Raw genomic sequence first — 20,612 nt, 5'->3', positions numbered from 1 at the left:
TGCCCCACTTTGAGTTAAATTCTGTTTTCAGTATGAAGGGAGCATTAGGGTTCACATCTTATCCACACCGACACCCTGTTGTTCTACAGACATTTGTTAAAAAGATTATTGTTCTCCCTTTAAATTCTTTTTCTTGGGGTGGGGAACAAGGGATGGAACCCAGGGGTGCTTAACCACTGAGTCACATCCACAGCCCTTTTTATTTTGAGACAGTCTTGCTAAGTTGCTTAGGGCTTCACTAAGCAACTTGCTGAGGCTGGCTTTAAACATGCTATCTTTCTACCTCAGTCTCCTGAGTCACTGGGATTACAGGCATGCGCCACTGTGCCCAGCATCTCCCACTAAATTTTCTTGACACTTTCAACAAAAGTCTACTGATACTGTATTCTGAATTATTTCTGAACTTTCCAGTCCATTCCAATGACTTACCTGTCTATTCTTACATCAATACCACACTCTCTTAATGCAGCTGGTAGCTGGTCTTGAAACTGGCCAGTATAAGCCTTCTAGCTCTTTTTTGAAATTGTTATGGCTAATATAGGTCCTGTATGTTTCGATACAAATTTTAGAAATTAGTATGTTGAGATTGTGCTGCATACAAGGATTAATTCAAGAGAACTGCCATCTTAAATAATATTGTTTCTTCTACAAACATGATAACTTCATGAAGCTGTGGAACATATTTGGTCTTTCTATCTCCTGTCATACAGTTCCTAAAACACTTGAAATCTCCAGAGTGACAATGGTCTTTTGTATACTAATGAGACAGCTGGTGACTGGCAACCCTAAGAAGCTTCAGAATGAGGCTCTTCACCAGAAAGACCAAGGCAGGATGAGAGGGCTGGCACTCTCACCCTCCACAAAAGGAGAGGGGCAGCAGGTTGAGTTGGCTGCAATGGTCAATGATGTCATCAGTCATGCCTACAGAGGAAGCCCCCATAAAAATCCAAAAGGAGGGCTGGGGTTATAGCTCAGTAGCAGAGCCGCTGGCCTACCACGTGTGAGGCACTGGATTCGATCCTCAACACCATACAAAATAAATAAATAAAGGTATGGTGTCCATCTACAACTAAAAACTATTAAAAAAAAAAAAAATACCAGCGAGGATCCAGAGCTTCCAGACAGCTGCACACCTGGAGGTTCCTGAGCCTTTAACCTGGGGGAGTCTGACACTAACTCCAAGCAGACAGTGTCTCAACTGAACTGCAGGCCACTCACTGGTGTCCATGGAGGACTGCTTGCTGTGTGGAAAACCACAGCTGGTGTCAGAGTGCTGTGCTGAGAGCACAGGGAATTTATTTTTTCCTCTTATGGTTTCTCTCCATTTTCCGATATTATTAGGTCATCTTTAATTACTGTCAGCTGCATCTTATGGGTTTCAGAGTACAGATCTTAAACACTGTTAAATTTATCCCCAAGTATTTTACATGTGGACTGTTTGTTTTGCAGTGCTGGGGATGGAACCCAGGGCCTCCCACATGCTAGGCAAGTGCTCTACCACTGAGCTATACTCCCAGTGCCCACTTCTCCCCACCAGCCTTTTTTTAAAGACAGGGTCTCACTAAATTGCCCAGGCTGGCCTGGAACCTGAGATCCTCCTGCCTCAGCCTCTGCAGTAGCTGAGATTAGAGGCATGCATCATTGGGTTTTGATGCTATCACAAACATACAACACAAACAGTATTTCCAATAGTCTACTGCTAGTACACAAATCAAATCTATTTGTGTATGTTGTTCCTGCATTCTATGACCCTCTTAACCTCGCCAATTGGTTCGGCTTTTTTTGGGGGGTGGGGTAGAATGGGGGATTGAACTGAGGGGTGTTTTTACCTCTGAGCTGCACCCCCAGTACTTTTTATTTTGAGATAGGATCTTACTAAGTTGCTGGGGGTGGCCTTGAACTTGCAACCCTCCTGCCTCAGCCTCCCTCTGCCTGGCCCCAGATAGATTTTTATTCACTCCTTGAGACTTCTGACATAAATAATTATGTTGTCTCCAAACAGAGACAGTTTCATTTTTTCTATCCAGCCTGTCTAACCTTTTCTTTCTCTTACCTGATTGCACAGCGAGGACATTCAGTACAATGACAGCCCCGCCTCGTCCCAGTGTCAGGGCAGTGGTCAGTCTATCAATTTTACATTCACTGTAGTTTTTTATAGATGACTTTTACCTGCTTATGGAATTTCTCCTCTTTTCCTAGCTTGCTGAGAATTTTAATCATAAATGCTAAGTATTCACAAATACTTCTGTTCATCTTGAGATGTTCATGTGTCAACAGCATTATTCTATTAAAATAATTTATTAATTATTCTATTAAAATCGTTTTCTAAAGAGTAGCACCCTTGTGTTCCTGGGATGAACTCCACTCTCTGCATCTTGCCTACCAGCCTGTCTCCACATTCCATCAGGGGCCCGGCACTCCTGCCTGGTTGCTGTCTCAAACTGTGCACTTTCCATACTTCCGGTCATTCCCCAGACAGACAGAGCTCCTGAAAGACCAAGTTCATCATGTTGCCACCCCACACTGTGCTGAATCCTTCAGCAAACTCTCAAAGCGCTGGGAATGAGGAGGGCCCCATGCTCATGGGCTTCCCTGCACCAGTGCAGCCCACCCCTGCCTATACACAGGACCCTGTCACCCCTTGCCACAGCATCATACACACACCGCCATTTCCTCCCTCCCTGGAACTCTCAGTCTGGAAGCCTAATCTGCACCGAGCCCGTGTGACCCTGTGCACTGGACACATCAAGATGGACAGGTTCATCTGCTCCCAGACCCCATGACCCTGTGCACTGGACACATCATCACCTGACAGACAAGGAACCTTGGCCCAAATTGTCTTCCTAATGGTTTGCGCTGGCTGACCCACTCCAGCCAACTCATCTAGCCATCCTCCTGATATCCCTGGGCTTTTTATTTATTTATTTTTTTTTTTGTAGTTATAGATGGACTGCATGTCTTTATTTTATTTTTTACTTTTATGTGGTGCTGAGGATCGAACCCAGTACCTCACACATGCTAGGCAAGTGCTTTGCCACTGAGCTACAGCCCCAGCCCCATCCCTGGGCTTCTCAGACAAAAAAAATCCCAAACTGGGAAGGTCACCACTGTTACACTGTAGGGAACTTGATGTTATGCCACAGCCTGAAGCCACACATTCCCTGACAATCTCAGGAAAGCCAGAACTTGGTTCTCGGAAGAGAGTCCACGCTGAGAGTGTCTACTTTCAGCACCAGAAGCACACAGATCCCAGGAGGTTAAAGACCCCTAGAGAGACTGGTCAAGGACAGGGCAGGCATGGGACAGGTGAGTGCAGCTGACTGCCCAACTAGAACAGGCAGAAACTTGGACCACAGACCTCTCACATACTGGTCAGTCAGACCTCTGGTGTTAATGAGAAAGTCCCTACAGGAGGACAAATGGCCCAAGGAGAGGCGACAAAGGGTGCCCACAGGGCTCCAAAAAGAAAGTCAGATCGCCAAGGGGGTGGTGCCACCTAGTGGTGGCCAGAACCCACAGAGCCAGGGACAATCGTGTCCCAAAATCATGGCAGAGCCTCAGTCTAAAGGTCAGAGACCAAAACCCACTGCCACACGCTCAAGTGTCTGCTTCCTCATTGCCTGGTCAGTGGGAGCTGGCTGACCATCTCAGATCCCTGGATGGCTTCCAGGTAGAGGGTCTCTAAACTGGTACTGAGTCCTGTGTGTCTTTGCATGAACACGCAAACCTACAAATATACAATTGTTCCGCAGGGACCCCGAGTCATAGCACTGGGTTCCACCTCTCCCCTGCTCCCCTGTGCCCATTCCCAGCACCAGCTCCCATCTCATGAAGTACAGGCTCTGCCATCACCCTCCCTGCACAGAAGGCCCTCATTACTGCCCAAAATCTGCTTCCCCAGAAAAGCAAAAAAAGGAAAGCCAAAATCCTCAGCATGGCACTTTTCAAGGTCACCTCAATACTCAAGTCCAGTTTTTGGGGATGCTGACCTACTAGGTCTGAACCAGCCCAGGAATCTGTACTTTCTCCAAACTCCAGATCTTTTTTTTTTTTTTTTTTTCAAACACAGGGTCTCTATGCTGCCCAGACTGGCCTCAAACTCAGGGGCTCAAGAGATCCTGCTGCCTTAGCCTCCTGCCTAATGGACTACAGGCGCTCATCACCATACCCGGTTTAAGTGGAGATTTTTTTTTTTTTTTTTTTTTTTTTTTGGTGCAGGGATCAATCCCAATGCCTCATGCATACTAACTGCACATTCTAACACTGAGCTGCACCCCAGGACCCAAGCTCCAGGTGATTCTGATGAGGGGCCACATCTAATGCAGTTGATCTCCACGCCAGACCTTCGTGACATGCCTAACCAAGGCACACAAATCACTTGAGCTCAAAGTCTACCCCAAGAGGGTAGGTGCTCAGACAGCCGCCCTGGGGTTGTTCATGAACATAAGCAAGTAGTACTGAGGCTTCCAAGATATCAGGCACCCAGAGCAGCCCTAAGGAGACCCAGGCACAACACATGAAGCAGGAGGAAGACTTGTCCTACACAGAAAGCCCTCACCAAGGGAATCTCAGGAGACCAAGGGATCCACCACAATGAGAATGGCACCCCTCTGCCTTCCAAAACGGACAGTAACACCTTGAGTCATGTCCTAAGGACGTGATTTGGCTCTATCTTCACAAGCACTAAGTTGGGAGAAACATGTGTTCCTTTTCAGTCCCTCTTAATGAGGGGCCCAGAGTGGTATAGCCCCTGGTAAGGGTCTCATCAGTTAAGCAGCAATGGTTTGATCTACTTGCTTAGATGGGGACACAGAGGACCTCCAGTGCCCACTCCTTCCTGCCCAGCCTCAGGTTTGGCAACAGGCACCACTGCCAGGGCCCTGGGACAGCAGGGAGAACAACACACACAGCACGTGGCCCCCAAGGACCAGTTCATCCTCACACGAGCCACACTCAAAGCAAAGCAGGGCCCCAAGACATGAAGGAATGGTCCAAAGGGCTCAAGGAGCACCTAGATATTCCAAACTGACCACAGAAGTCCATGCCATTCTGGTTAAGAGTGGCAGTCAGTCACATCAGTTCCACGTGTCTGACTGATACTGAATGCTATTTGGTAGACCTCTCCAACAGAGCCAATCAGGCACAAGGGGCTTCTTATCTCCTTATAAGAAATCAATCATGGAGATGTCTCATCTGATTAGAGAAGATCCAGGAGCAGGAGGGACTCTTTTGGCTACCTAGCAAGCCCAGAGAACAGAAGGAAACAGAGAGCATCAGGCCCTGCTGGGTCAGCTCTCCATGAGCCTGGATTCTGCAGGTGGAGTTCAAGAGGAAACAGCAGTCAAGTCTGTCCTCTGTGACTTCTCAAGACAAAAAGAAAATCAAGAGGCATTGTCAAGTAACAGAACTAAAGCCAACATTGCCAATCAGAAGGTGGCAGATTCCAGAGCCAGCAGTCAATGTGTAATTATAGCAAAGGACAGCTCAGTAAGTCTCAATCCTGGCCTCACTTCCCAGAGCAGCAGGAAAGACAACCAGGAAACTGCAAGTTTTACAATCCCCTGAGCAAATACAACAAAAGGTTCCTTAAACCCCACAGGCCTGTGTTCTGGGCTCCAGTGGCTCATCCAAAAGGATCAATCCACACTCTCCCTGAGACTTGGAGCACACTGGAAACTGAGAAGTGGGCAGCTGGACCAAGGCTGGGAGGCAGTCAGTCTGTGGGGGCCATAGCAGCTAAAGGGCAGATGACCACAAAGTCAGTGTTATACAGGAAGAGCAGTGGTCCCCAGAATGATGGGGCAGTAGACAGATGGGATTGGTAACAGAACAGCTCTGCCCTTTTTATGTGTCAGAACATGATGGCCAGCAGCTCCAACCTGCAATCCACTCTGCATCCCTCTACCCACTCACTGGCAATGAGCTTGACACAGACCAGACAGAGAGGTTGCTACAGGGGCCCAATTAGGACAATAACCACTATCATGAGTTTAACCCTAAATCCAATTCATCCCCAAACTCCTAGGTTACAATCACCCAAAAGAAATAATTTCTCCGTAAGCAATTATTTCCTCGGCATGTACAGAGTCATCTAACAAAGTCTGACAATGCAGGGCTATTGGACAGCTGCCCCTGCTCAGCTGTAGACATCTGGTTTTCAATGAAGGCATAAGTAAGACTTCAGCAGGAAGAGTCCCTCAGTCCTCTTTCCCTCCCACTGTAAAATGCCTCCCTAAACACAGGCAGTATGGGACCAACCCTCCCATCCCTACCTGGAAAGGACTCCAAACAAGGAGACAGGACTGCCTGTGGATACAGAAGCCAATTCCCAGAGAGACAGGAATGGAGGACAGCGCCTACCTACCTGAGGTCCAAGCCCATGGTCTGGTCCAGACTCTCCCAGCTTTGCAGCTTTGCCAGAAGCCTCTGAAAAAGGTACAACCAGGTTCCCCATCACAACCTGCCAGACAACTGTCACAAAAAACTGACCATGACACTAAGTTCCCAGATCTTAGGGAAGGAGTTCCCCTTATCTCTGAGCTCAGATGTGTGGCTGCTCCAAGGATGCACCACAGCAATCAGGCTACTCCCCAACTGCTAAGCTATGCAGCACACAGCTCATTCCTTCCTGGACCCATAGATCTGAGCATGAATCCTGCAAGCTACAAGGAATGTGAGCAAAGGTTTTGCAGTAGCTTGTGCCCAGCGTGCAGATCTGGGCAGCTGAGTCCCAAGGACTTCCAGGTACCTCTCAGGATGTCAAGCCCCAGACAGATAGACTCAGTCTAACAGACAAATTTTCCCCAATCCTATGGCAGACTGAGGCCAGCAGGCCCTATGGGAGTGGGCCTGTTCAATTCTGGCCCAAACCCTAGAAAGTTACCCTTCTGTAATTAAAGCAATTGGAAGAAAGGGACCACTTGGACTTGACCTCCTGTTCCTCCTCCCATAACCAGCGGAATGCTGTTATAAACCATTCATCAAGTATTTCCAGATCCCCTCTATGTGCCAAGCACATGCTTGCTTGCTAACTTTCCTATAATCAATGCTGGTGAAGTTACTATGCACCAGGCCCTGCTCTGAGCACTTGACATGAGGCAGATGAAGAGACAAACAGGTTAAGGAACTGGCCCAGAGTCAAAGAGCCAGCAAGCACCCACAGCAGGACTTTGAACTACAGGCAATGTGATTCGAAAGCCCCAAATCTTAAAACAATTTCAAAAATAACTATGTCCAGAAAAAAAGAGAAAAGCACTTAGCCTGGGAGTTGTCTTTCCAGTACACTCCTACAGAAGCTGCCTCTGAGTAGGAGCCCGCCCTGGAAGACCCCCCTGACAGCAAGCAGCCACAGCAGCTGCTCACAGAGTGCTCTGTGGCCCAAACAGGCCCTGAGCTGTCTTGAAGCTCCAAAAAGGACAAAGAGTGCATGCCAGGTCAGGAAGTGGCCAGTACAATTTGGGGCAGACAAAGACGGTTAAGATGGTGGACAGACGTTGACACTCCTTCTGGGATGGGTCTGGGGAACAGTGGCTTGGTGCATGCCAGGCAAACTAGGGTAGAACAGCAACAGAGTGACTGAGGAGAAGCAGTAAAAAGGACAAAGACTCCAGGTAGAAGCCAGGAGGCCTCAGCTCTGGTTCAAACTCACTGGACACTGACCCTCAGTTTCCTCTTCCAACCACAAGGTGATCTGATACGTCCAACACTGGCGTTTTCCCACACAGCGCCACTGGTAAGTTACAAAGACACATCAGGAAGGAAACACCCAGCATGGGTCTCCACCATGTCCTTACTCATAGATACCATGTGCCATCTCCTCCTTGGCACACCCTCTGTGCCAGTTTTCTACAGTCACTGAGTTAAACTGCACAAACTCAGGGGTTCAATACGGTCAGTCTCCTACTATACTTTAGCCCAAAATCTAATTGGATTCTCACTGGGCTAATATTAAGGTGTGGGCCAGCTGATTCCTTCTAGAGGCTCCCAAGAGAGTCTGTCTACTGTCTTTTCCAGTCTCTAGGGCTGCCCACATCCCATTCCTCCATCCTCACAGGTAGCAATGGCAGGCAAGTCCTCCTCTCCCACTTCCCTGAGACTACACAGCCTACTTGACAACCCAGGATCCTCCCCCATTGCAGGTCAGCTGAATAGCAAATTCAACCTTACCAAATGCATTCACAGGTTCTGGGATTAGGATGTGGAACCCCTTGAGGGTCATTATTCTTCCTACCACCCACCATGGCAGTAACCACATTTCAGGTGACCAGTTGTTGCATGAGATGGAGATGGCCAGGGTCCTCCGGGAGGATTGAGGACAGACCCATAGGCACAGTTTGCCCACTTAAGACCCTTACCTCCTTCTCCAGTTCCAAGTCAACCAGAGCTTCCTGCATCTTCTCCTGTCGGCCCAGCCTCCTCTGCAGCCCCTCTAGCTCCTCTGTGAGCAGCCCGTTGGTCTCCCTCATCTCCCTGCAGGGCCAGAAACCATCACTCCAACAGCCACACATGCTGGGGACAAAACCACCCCATGAACCCCAATAGCATCTGGAAGCAGCTCAGCCGCACCCGGGCTCCTCACCGCAGGTGTGCATTCTCCTCCCGCAGCCGCTTCAGCTCCCGCTCCATCCTGGGAAGACGCAGCAGCTCGGACTTCATGTTCCTCACCACGGCCGCATCCTGCTCCTGCAGGCACAGTTTCTGCTCCAGGTCCTGATGGAGGCAGGCAGAGAGGAAAAAAGGAAAGGAGAGTGAGCAGCCAGGGGACACAGAGGAAATACGAGCCTCTGCTAAGTGAGAAGCCAGTCTGAAGAGGCACATGCGGTGCATTCCACCTGCAGGACACTCTGGAGAGCAGGATGGGGAAGTGAGAGAGCAGTGGTACTCAGGGGAGGAGGACGTGCACAGAGGGTTGCATGACACTTCAAAGGGGGACACATCTGGGTGCATCTGTCCAGAACATGCCCACCAAGGGTGAACCCCGATGTAGGCTGTGGACTAGGTGATAAGGAGCCAATGTAGCTGAGTCAACTGGGGCAATGACCCACTTTGCAGGGGATGCTGACTGCGGGAGATGAGGGTGGGGGGACAAAGGGTCTGGAAATTCTCTGTACCCTCTGTTCCATTTGGTTATAAATCTAAAGTTTTTCTAAAATATAAAGTATATTCATGGGAACCACAAAGTTCCTCTGTTAAGTTGTCCCAGGACCAGGACCTCGGCAATCTCCCTGGTCTAGGCCCCAATCCCAGATTCCTCCTGTGGTTGCACCTGATGTGACTTGGGCTGTGTCCTCACCAGCTGCCTCTAGCCCTGCCCACTTGTGCCAGCATCCACCCACACCACTATCCTGCCCTCAGGTCTCCAGGAGGAACAAATCGAACACCTGACCCAAAGACACTCAGCAAGGACACAACCTTCTCGTCATGTGAAGTCACTTCTGCACTGGTGGCATTCCTGCAGCAACTGAGTCCATTTCAACTGCAAGGACAGACCTGTTACAACATCTGTCACCTTAGGACTCAACAGGAGCACACTGGCATTTAGTGACAAGTGACCAAACAGGCTGAGTACAAAATCAGGCCCAAATTAGTCTATCAATAAGTGCCACTGGGGTTGTAGTTGTGGCTCAGTGGTGAAGTGCTTGCCTAGCATGTGTGAGGCCCTGGGTTCCATCCTCAGCACCCCATAAAAAATTAAATAAATATAGTTATTGTGTCCATCTACAACTAAAAAATAATAATAATTCAATAAATAAGTGCCACTGAGTTCAGTTCTGTCCAGGTGCTGAGTCAAGTGGCAGAGGCAGAGTGACACAGAATACAAAGCAGGCAAGTAGACACTGAGAGGCAAGCTAAGGGTCATGGAGGGAAGGACGAGGTCCAGGAGAAGCTAACCAAGAAGGTAAGTTGTGAGGGCCAAGTGGAGGTGCCAGGCAAGTTGTCAGTCAAGGAGAGCAGGAGCAAAGCTCACAGGCCTGACCAAGCACGCACAGCAGAAAGCCATGGGGAGCCACTGACGCGTGCCTCCTGCAGGCTGGATGTTACTCTAAAGGCTACAGGAGTCCATGGAAGGGATTTCAAAGCATTGTCTTTCTAGCAGCACCATCCACAGCGAAGTATGTGGTCTGAGTGCCCATCCGATGGACCTGGCTTAGAGACCCAGCTCAGTGACACTCCAACACGTGACTGTGGGCAGGCTTTCAACCTCTGTAGGTCTACTTTATACCATCTCCAATGTCACCTTTTTCCTCGTGTTTCTAGTGAACCTTTCTTCACTAGGACACAAGCTTCCTGGGAGCAGAAATGGCTACCTCACTCACCTTGGCCTCCCTGGCAGTCAGCACAGTGCCTAGAAGATGGGACAGTGGCCAACATCTACAGAGGGCACCTCAACTCAGAAAAGGTTGCAAATGGCAGGTGGCAGGAGGGCTAAGACCACCCCTGAGATGCCTGTAGGACACAGGCAGGGCCTGACACAGAGCAACCCACCTTAATCTTCTGTTCTTGATCTGTTCTTGCTTCTTGGCTAGTCTGAAGTTCCTGAATTTTCTGATTAGCTTCCTGCCATTTCCTGTTTGGAGAAGAGTAAATGGCATGAAGGAACACCTCAAGAACACCCTCAACCTGAGCTCCTGGCACAGACCCACATGCCCACTACAAAAGTACCCCCAAGTCCTGGACTAGCCCCTGCAGTGGCTCTTACCTGGATGGTGCAGCAGAGCCTTGGTCACCTACAGCATCACAGAGTTCTCCACACACTGCTCACCCCCACCAGTGTTACCCAGACCTGGTGCAGCCAGGACCAGAAAGGACCCACTCAGGCCTGATTACCCCACGCCCCAAGGAGCAAAGAACTGAAACTACAGACACTAAGGGAAGGGTCAACTCCTCGGGAGAGAACCCAAAGCCTCCTGACCACAACACCCTCCAGGTGGTCCCACATCTACCTTGTTTATCATGTCCCCTGTGCCTAGAATGTCCTTTCCCATCCACAGCCCACACAACCCCAGGGGACATCTTGCATGCCCTTCAAATCCTAACTCAACATAACGTCTTCTCTGAAAGTCTGCTCTAAAAAGGTGTGCCACTCCAGGAAGGAGGAGCTGCTGCCCCTCATCCTGGCTCAAAAACATTTAACACACCCCCATCCTGCACTCAAAGTCCCAGCTCAGGGGCCTCTGTATCAGTCCCTCCTGTGTCCTGCGGTAAGGAAAGCATTCAAGGGCCAGGCACAGGGGCAGAGCCCCACATCCCCAAGTCCCTTCCCCCTCACTTGAGCTGGAGGTCGAGCTGCTCCTTCAGCTCCTGCTTCTCAGACTCCAGGCGCTTCACCTGCACCTCCTGGTCCATCACACTCCACTGCAGCTCTGAGACTCGCCCCTTTAACACATTGATGGTCTGAAAGCAGAAGGAATTCCAGGCAGCACACTGAGGCCAAGCCCGTGCACAGATGCATGACTTCACAGCAAGATCCAGTGAAAGGAAGAGTCATGGTCTGCTACCATGGGGAGAGGACAGAGCCCACCCCTGGGGAGCCTACACCTGAGTAGATGAGACAGATACTCTCAGAAGGATCCCAGGCCAGGACCCTGGGTCATACTCCCCACAAGCTAACAGACAGATCTGGGTTACAGTCAGTCCCTTGAGGAAAGTTAGTCCTACTGGGGGGGGGGGGTTTCCAGAGCAAAGCTGCCACTAGCCAGAATGGGCCTAGCCTCTCACGCCTGGTGGCCTCCATGCCCACTACACCATGCCCACAGTGTCCCTGGCCACCAGGCATCCACCTTAGCCTTCCTCCACTCTTTGGCTCTCATCATGCTCGCAGCCCAGAATTCTTCCTCTAACCATCCTCGCACGGCAACTCCAACCATCAGTAAGGATGCAGAACTCCCAGGCCAGCAAGCTGGGCTGGAACCAGCTGGCACAGCCATGGTACTCAGAAAGAGACAGTTCCAGAGCAAAGCCAGCAAGGCCCATCCAGCAGCCTCCAGGAGGGACAAGTCCATCTGACACCACGGAACAGTCACTTGAAGGAACCACCACCCTCAGCTCTGACAGCACCTCATCCATCACCCTCCCGCTTCCTGAAGGGAAGAGCATGCTGGACATACCAACACAAAAAGCCAGCCCTCTTCTATGTCATGCAAACTAGCACAGGGGAACGTGGCCTGAATCCAAACCTAGGGAGCCCACACAGAGGGCATGACAGTGGGTCTGGCAACCTCACCTCACGCAGAGTAGATATGTAGGGGACAGGGGTCCCTCCTCAGGCGGCACCCCCTACAGAGAAGCCACAACACTCCTTCCTTTTTCCTGGGGACCTGCACCCAACCCAGGAAAATACACTGGCACTATTCACAGCATGACCAACTGGGGAGACATACTTCAGGCACCCCACACGCAACAATCTGCATGGTTCACTCTATCACAAGAGTGAGCATCAGACTGGGACTCAAAAAACAATGCAGCTGCCGGGTACAGTGGTTCATGCTTATAATACTAGCAGTTCAGGAAGGTGAGACAGAGGGATCACAAGTTCAAGGCCAGCCTCAGCAATTTAGCAAGGCCCTCAGCAACTAAGCAACTGTATCAAAACAAAAAATAAAAAGAGTAAGGGATGTGGCTTTATGTTAAATTGTCCTAAGGTTAAATCCCCAGTACTAAAAAAAAAAAAAAAAAAAAAGAAAGAAAAGAAAGAAAAGTATTAAAAACACATCAACCAATGAGCACATCCTCCAAGAGGACCTCAGGAGTTCAGTAAACATGTACTGCACACCAAGCACTACACCAGAGACAGCCTGCCCTGATGGAAGACAGATACCATGGGGGACGTCAAACCATCGGCAAGTAAAAAGATGAAAGGGAGAACTTCAGAGTGGCAAGTAACATAAACTGGGCCACTGTGATAGGAGAATGAAGTCAATAGGGAAGACTTGTGACTTTGAACTGAGTGATAAGAGAGGGCTTCTCTGAGGACGTGGCCCCACGCACGACTGCCTCTTCTGCCCTTCACTGAGGGTAGGTATGGCTTCCTTTGGACACAGAACACGACACGGCCCAGAACATAGATCCCAGGACCCACAGGACAGCCCGTGCAAGGCAGGAGCCAGCTTTTCTGGAAGCTGATCACGCCTCCGCTCCTGCCAACACTCGCTTCAGAAGACAGATGTGGGAACAACCTTAACATGCTCCCCGGCGCTGCCAAGGCAAAAATAACCTGCAGCCTGCTCCTGAGGATCTATCAAGTGGAGAAAGCCACGCGGAGACAGAATACCAATGATGTGACATGGCGTCCCCCCCTCAGGCGGTTCTCATCTGTTTTCTCTCGGCACTTGTGATCTTGAACACCACAGAAAAGGGACAAGGAAGGTCAGAGGAGTCCAGTACGCACCAGCGCCAATGCTCGGGCTGTTGCTATAACGCACACGGCTGTCCCTGGGACTACAGTTCATATACATCCTGGTTCAAAGGGACTCTCTGATGTTGGGAGATGCTAACAGACTTTGCTGATAATCAAAGAAATGCAAATCCAGAGGCACCTACTTACATCTTCTGGAAAAGAAGAAAAAAGTGTTTCCAGAACATACCACCATCCGTGAATAGGGAAGGCTACAGCAACACCAAATACTCCATGGTGGCTATCAGCACAACCCAGCAACTGGCAGCAACAACCACAGAGCTATGACAGTGTCTGTCACCCTACTCCTCGGTTCTGTTCAGACAAAATAACGTGCTAGAAACAAATAGGCTGCATGCACAAAGCGATCTGCCAGGGGGATATCAGGGCAAACACAAGGAAACAAAACACTGGAAAAATGACAAAAATGGATTAGTCAACCACTAAAATTCATATTTACAAAGAATGAAAAAGGGCTCCACTTACTAATTGAAAACCACAGAATGGAAAATTAATTTATTTACACTGACTATGACCATGCAAAAACTGCAGGTGCACACGTGAGGAGCACACTTAAAGGATGTCTTGTTGCTACCACAGTCAAGATAGAAGTTGGAAAATGGCTGAAGGCAAGAGGGCAACCCCCAGAGCCTGTGTGCAGGCCTGTGCTTACCTCGCTGGCCGTGGCCAGGCCGTCCTCCTGTTCCCGCAGCTGCTGGCTGGCAGCATCCAGGCTCTGTTTGCACAGCTTATGGCGTTCCAGTTGCTCCTGCATCTTCTCCTCAGCCTCAGCCTCCCGCTCCTGAAGCTGCCGAATCCGTGCCAGGAGCTCCTGATTGCGGTCAACCTCGCGCTATGGAGAGGGAAGAACATGGCCAGAGTGAGCTGAAACCCCAAGGGAGTGTCAGGACAAGGACACTCCAGTCCCAGCTCAGACAGGCCATTCGGGCCCCCGGAAGAGCTGGACAGAACCATCAGTCAAGTCCCCAGCAAAACCAGGTGAAGACCTGGGACCCCAGTGGCACTGCCAGTGCTGCTGCCACAGCTCCCACTGAAAGAAACCAGGGCCCTCAGAGGGCACTCAGCATGGATGACACCACACACTCATTACACTGACTGCTCACAATGATCGTCTTTGCAGGGATGAGATGGAGCATGGAAAATGTAAAATTCAGAATCGACCTTGGAAAAAAGCTGAGCTTTTGCAGCACCAGCAGATCTTGTCCAACTGCACTCATGCCATCATTAAAATGAGTCTGCACTCCCCAACGAGCCAATGACCGGAGCAGGGACAGGAGGGGTGGAAGTCAGTCTGGAAACAGAAACAGTTTACAGCAAAGCTAGATCTGCCACAAGTATACCTGGTCACGCAGTCCTTCAGAGCCACCGCATACCATTACCCTCAGGGAGGCCATGTTGCTTATGCTGGTGAGGAAGGGACAGAACTAGGACACATGCCACTGTGACAACTTATGAGGGCCTGAAGGGTTCACCATCAAACAGTGAAGAAGGACCAGAAAGTAAGAGCCAGATCCTAAGAAGAAAGGTGTTGAGTGCTAGCCATCCAGCACCCACCCAGCCTTCTAGCATACCCCAACTGATTCGGCAGGAAGCTGCCAGCACCAGCTCCCTCCTAGGCCACTAGGAACTTCCAGCAGGTCTTACTAGAGTAAAGGCTTATGCCACTCTTGTCTAGGACACTCCAGTCCAAAACCAAGGAAGGGCTTAATAAAAGCACACACAAGGTTGAAGCCTTCTGGAAAAAAAGGCTGCTCTCTACCGCAAGGGGACTCAAGGGGACACAACTATAAGTGCAGCCTCAAAATAGCCAGGGGATCCTTCTGCAAAGCAGAACAAGAATCTTCCATTAGAGGACTGGGGTACAGTTCCGTGGTAGAGCATATGAGTGCTATCTGGGCCTGATCCCAGCACCCCAAAATAAAGAAACTACTCTGTCAGCACAAGGCCCTCCCACAGATCACTACTGCTGCCAGTCCCAAGCACGGACGAGGAGCTCAGGCAGCCTTTCAGACCCTAGGTCTCACCACCTAATCAATATTTCCAGGAAGAGAACTGCCTGTCCTCCCTACCAACCTACCACCACACTGGCCATCCCTGAAAAAACCAATGTAGAGATCACGACTCCAATGGGTAATCTGAAAACAACTAATTGCCTTGGCTCCTGGGGCCCCCTTGGCATGACTGTGGGCATGAAACGTTTCTAAGAAGGCAGCTCAAGTTCAACAGGGCCAGTCCCAAGCTTGTCACCCTGGGCCCCTGGACCTTCACAGACCCTGCAGCAACTCCTCAAATGTTCTCAGGTGCCCACAAGGCACCACCAACTGTGCCAGGCACTGGAGACCCAGGGCAGCCAAGCAGGCCCTGCCTTCAAGGGACTTTGCCCAGAGAAACTCCAGTAGTTCCAGGGCCTGTCCTTCTGCCTGAGAGCCAGGACCATGCCATTAGCACCACATTTCATGCAGTCCAAGGGCCCCTGGTATCATCTGCTCCCCCAGACAAAGGGCACTTCAAAGTCTTGGCTCATGAGCCCAGACAACACACCAAGGCAGGAATCTGCGTTCTTGGCTTAAACAGTCCAATTTGCATCATACCCTGGAGGAGGTCACCTATCTGAACAGGGATGGGGAAGCGTGTGCACACATACACAAGGCAAGATGGGGCCAGACTCAGTCCCCAAAGACAGGGCAGGAAGGCCCAAGAGACTCCCTGGTCTGGGGCACTGCCTGAATCTTGGCAGCCTTTCCACAACTGATCAGCACTTAGTGAAAACCTGGCAAAGGTCTGTTAATCAAAGCAATGCAAACAGAGGGTTCCCGTGCTGGCCTTCCTGGAGTCGCAAAGCTGCACTGTCCCACTGTCCTGGGAAGCCAACAGCAAGCACAGCAGACAGAGTAGGGCACTTTCCTGAGGCCCTAGAACTACCCCAAAAAGACATTCACACAAGGGCTGGAGTTGTGGCTCAGTGGTAGAGCGCTGACCTAGCACGTGTGAGGCACTGGGTTTGATCCTCAGCACCACATAAAAAGAAGTAAATAAAATAAAGGTATTGTATCCATCTATAATTAAAAATATTTTTTTTAAAAAAGACATTCATACAACCCAGTAATATTCTAAGTCTTGCCCCCACACCACCTAGTAGATCTGCCAAGTCTGCATTCCAATTCCTCCAGGGGAAAGAGAAAACCAAGAGACCCAGTGGAAACCGGCACCATGGCCTCAATGAGCAATAAACACAGCCAGAGATTTTCCCACTTTGTAGCTGTCCCCATATCAAGCCACCCTTCTCCAGCACAGCTAACATCTGACCCATCAAAGGCAGCCTCGGAGGAACACCCTGGTAATCCGCATGCACAACTTGCCCTGACTGGTCTCTGATTTCTTACAGCCTTTAGGCATTGCACCCAGCCTCTTGAGACCAGTTGAACCAACCCTGCCTGGACCCACCTCGTAGTTCCTGGCACTGGTGTTGGCTGCCCGCTCCAGCTCCACTCGAGCCCTCTTGTGACTCAGCTCCATCTGCATCTTCTCCCGCTCCACCTGGATGAGGTAGGACTTCGAACGGATCTGTTCTGCTCTTTCCTCCAACTGAGCAGGTCACACCCAAAGAGAAAGAAATGCTCAGAGGCCACATCAAGCAAGGCAAGTTCCTCAGTTCAATGCACTCCCCAAGTGCCACTCCAGCAAGGGTCCCCCGGTGGGAAATGGGTGAAGCAACAAGCAAGGAAAGTTTAAGAAAATCAGAAGGAGAAGAATTTTAAGATGACAGTGAGTGAGCTTGTTTTAGGAAAGAAGGCATGTTCATTTTCTATAGCTGTATAACAAACAGCCACAAACTCAGCAGCTAAAAACACCACCCATTTATAGGTTGTAGGCTCTACAGGTCAGAAGTGCAGACACGTATGGTTGGGTTCTTGGATCAAGGTCTCTTAAGACTAAAATCAAGGGAATTGGCAGGAACCCCTGGCTAGCCCACAGGTGGAGACAAGATTCGTTTCTCTGCTTTCTGTCAGTACCTGGAAGCTGCCTACCTCCCTCACCACATGCCCCTTTCCCTCTCCTGCTGAGTCCAGCTCTTCTGACTCTAACATCTGACCTCAAATCTTTTTAAGGGACTTGTGTGATTAGGTCAGAAACCCAGGGAACCTCCCTCAGTTAAGGTCCACTGATTGGCAACCTTAATTAGACCTACAAAATCCCACTGCAACAATACCAAGTTTAGCATTCAATTGAGTAACCAGGAGATTAGCATCTACCATGGGGCCAAAATTTGGGGGCCATCTTAGAAGTAGGCCCACAAGACGTAGGTACATGCAGGTGATTCAAGCCTCCAATGGCTCCAATGGCTCCAGAGGAATGCCAACAGTCTCTCAGAGTCACTGACTTCACTGGGGCCAGAGCCTTGCTGCCCAGCACCTCCTGAACACTTAACCTACACAGAACCTTAAGCTGAATCAGAATCACTACTAGACACATTCCCAAGAGGCTCACATGCACAATAAAGTCTGCAACCCACTGGGCTAGCATAGTCCCCTATGGGGGCAATCTTGCTCCAGGACATTTAGCACTGTCTGGAGACACTTCTGATTGTTACAAAAGGACAATAGTAGTCCTGGCTGCCCGCTGATACACATGGGCAGAAGCCAGGGATATTGCTAAACATCCCACTGTGCCCAGGAACATCCTGCAAAATAAAAGTGTCCAGCCCCACGCAGGTCCACGACTAGAGCAAGGCTTCTCCTCCAGCCCTCCCACCTGGGTTCTTTCTCTACTATTATATTTAACTCATTTTAACTCTCACCTGTTGATATCTGAAGGTTCCTAAGTCCATCCTTTGCACTCACTAGGTTTCTCATTCTCACTCTGTCTCAGAAAGTAGGTACCCCTCCAACCACAGGGTTGTCACCACACAGGGACCAAGCGTGCCAGGCACACTTGATTGGTTGTGTGTCAGGAATAACTTAAACCTTCCTTCATGTTTAAACATTCTGAGGTGTGACAAAGTGCATGATATGCCCTTCCAACTAAAACAAGAGCTAAAGAGGGGAGAGGAACTTGGCAGATAAAACATGCCATCCCAATCTTTGCCTCCAGATTCCCCAGATTGTCCTCAGGTTGCTCACATACAACTTGGGGGCCCTGACAGGAAGAAAAAGAACCATGACTGGCATCCAGGGAAGGACATGACCAAGGTCAGGCCCCAGACAGGTCTGCAGTCACGATTACTACCTATTTCACTCAGGTACAGCACTTGGTCACTGATCCCTACCTGAGGAAGTCCTTAACAGTAAACAATGAGGACGTCCAAGGTTCAATTTTGATTAAAGAATTGCATGGACTTTGACAAGCTAAATTTCCTGCACATCTGCATCAATTAAATTATACCATTTTTTTAAATCGCAGCATTTAAATCACAGTCTACTCCTGGGGTACATGCCTATAATCCCAGTGACTTGGGAGGTTGAGGTCAGAGAACCTCCAAGTTCAAGGTCAACCTCAGCAACTTGGTAAGACCTCATCTCAAAATAAAAAAATTTAAGAAGGGCTGGGAATGTAGCTCAGTGAGAGAGTGGCCCCCAGGTTCAATCCCCAATACCACAAAAAAATATATATTTCTTACCGAAAAAAAGAAAATAGGTCTAATCTCAGAATAAAGACCAAGAAAGGGCAGTGTACAACTTAGTGCTCTAACAAACAGTAATTCCATCACTGAATAAACCAGCACAAACATACACCATCGCTTTTGCCAATCAGTACATGGGCCTCACTGGCTCAGTTGACACAGGTCACAGAATCCAGAGCACATGCAGGGTGGACAGGAAAGAAAGACACAAGCAGGGAAGACAGGGAGGAGGCTTATACAGCCAGGAGGTTAGTGCAATGACAGGGCTCAGGCAAGGCCAAGACACCACTTCTTTCTTTGGGGGCCCAGATGTCCCAGCCCAGACTGGGACTGAGTGCACGACTCTCCAGGGCCTAAGGTCCTTCAGGAGACCTGAACTCTTTACAACTGTATCCATAGCGAGCATTCCCAAGAACTTAGAATGGAGTGACACATAACTACAATCAAAAAAAACTGCAAAAATCACCAGGATCTGCAAATTGCCCTCCACAGGCTAAGACAGGAATATCCAGTCCCTCCGCTCATTGCCCTAGCTTTCTCACTAGGCTGACCAATGTTACAATATGGCCTCCTTGCGTTACGCCTTCAAGGGGAACAGCATGCTGGGTAATTTTGGCACCCATGCTCCCACACAGTTGGGTTCTGTCCTCAATTAAATGAACAGATTGCCTTTCTGAATCCTATCATTAGTATTCACGAGTCCATCAATATGAATACTCTGTTAAGGACCACATCTACTCCTGGGGTGCTAACGAGACAGGTCTTTAACCATGACAGATCAGGGCAGGCCATGGTCTCCAACTAGTTCCCCAAATGATGAGTGCCCAGGTTGAGATCTGGAAGACCACAACTGGCCGCTAGGCCTACCTAATACTGACCTGCCTCAACTATGTGGGACCTGAACAGGTCCCACCTGAGCCCAGGTGTCTTTAACCAGAGACCCCACCCAGCACATGCCCCTCACCTGCATGCTCTGCTGGTACTGCATCTGCAGAGAACCTGGGGCAGAAGTGGACACATCCAGGCCAGATCCTCCCTCCACTCGCTGAGAAATGAAGTTGTTCAGAGATCTCAAGGTGGACAAGACAGTGGTATTCTCCCCCAGGTCTTCCATGGCCACCTTCCTTCTGGGAGACAAAAAATGGTCACAGTCAGCCTTCCCACACACCATCAGATGCCACCCTCCACAGTGCTTTTGGATAGCACACTGCCCTCATGTCCTCTCAGAGCCCACAACTACTTTCTTCAAAGAAAATAGAAAAGTTCACACTGCCAATTTACCAAGAGGATATGAGGCATAAAAGCATGCCAACAACAGGCTCAGTAGCCATACCTGTAATCCCAATGACTTAGACGGTCGAGCCTGGATGATCACAAGTCTGAGGCCAGTCTCAGCAATTTAGTGAGATCTTATCTCAAAATAAAAAGGGCTAGGGATATAGCTCAGTAGTAAAGTGCTTGCCTTGCATGCACAAGCCCGTGGATTCAATGCCCAATACTGGGGCGGGGGAAAAGCCACCAAGTCACTATCTGAGTATAGGCTTACAAACCAAATGGACAGCCGGCTCTCCAGAGCAG

General features: G+C 49.7%; 1 protein-coding gene across 3 annotated transcripts in view; it reads right to left on the bottom strand.

The window, feature by feature from the left end:
• Mad1l1 (mitotic arrest deficient 1 like 1) overlaps nt 1-20,612 on the bottom strand; it is a 343,584-nt gene that overhangs the window by 320,761 nt on the left and 2,211 nt on the right. For 2 of the 3 annotated variants that reach the window (XM_047533482.1, XM_047533484.1), the window contains exons 2-9: nt 19,999-20,161; nt 16,859-16,999; nt 14,067-14,246; nt 11,270-11,394; nt 10,486-10,567; nt 8,579-8,709; nt 8,355-8,469; nt 6,365-6,426 (exon numbers count right to left, since the gene is read on the bottom strand). In XM_047533482.1, the coding sequence (XP_047389438.1) occupies nt 6,365-6,426; nt 8,355-8,469; nt 8,579-8,709; nt 10,486-10,567; nt 11,270-11,394; nt 14,067-14,246; nt 16,859-16,999; nt 19,999-20,148 (986 nt within the window). In that variant the 5' untranslated portion in view covers nt 20,149-20,161. The remainder of the gene's footprint in view (nt 1-6,364; nt 6,427-8,354; nt 8,470-8,578; nt 8,710-10,485; nt 10,568-11,269; nt 11,395-14,066; nt 14,247-16,858; nt 17,000-19,998; nt 20,162-20,612) is intronic. The other variant, XM_047533483.1, reaches the window with a different exon arrangement.

This window comes from Sciurus carolinensis, chromosome 18 (genome assembly GCF_902686445.1).
Source record: "Sciurus carolinensis chromosome 18, mSciCar1.2, whole genome shotgun sequence".
Classification (NCBI taxonomy): Eukaryota; Metazoa; Chordata; class Mammalia; order Rodentia; family Sciuridae; genus Sciurus; species Sciurus carolinensis.
Note: the sequence above shows the minus strand (reverse complement) of the source record. Positions and strands in the feature narration are given on the sequence as shown.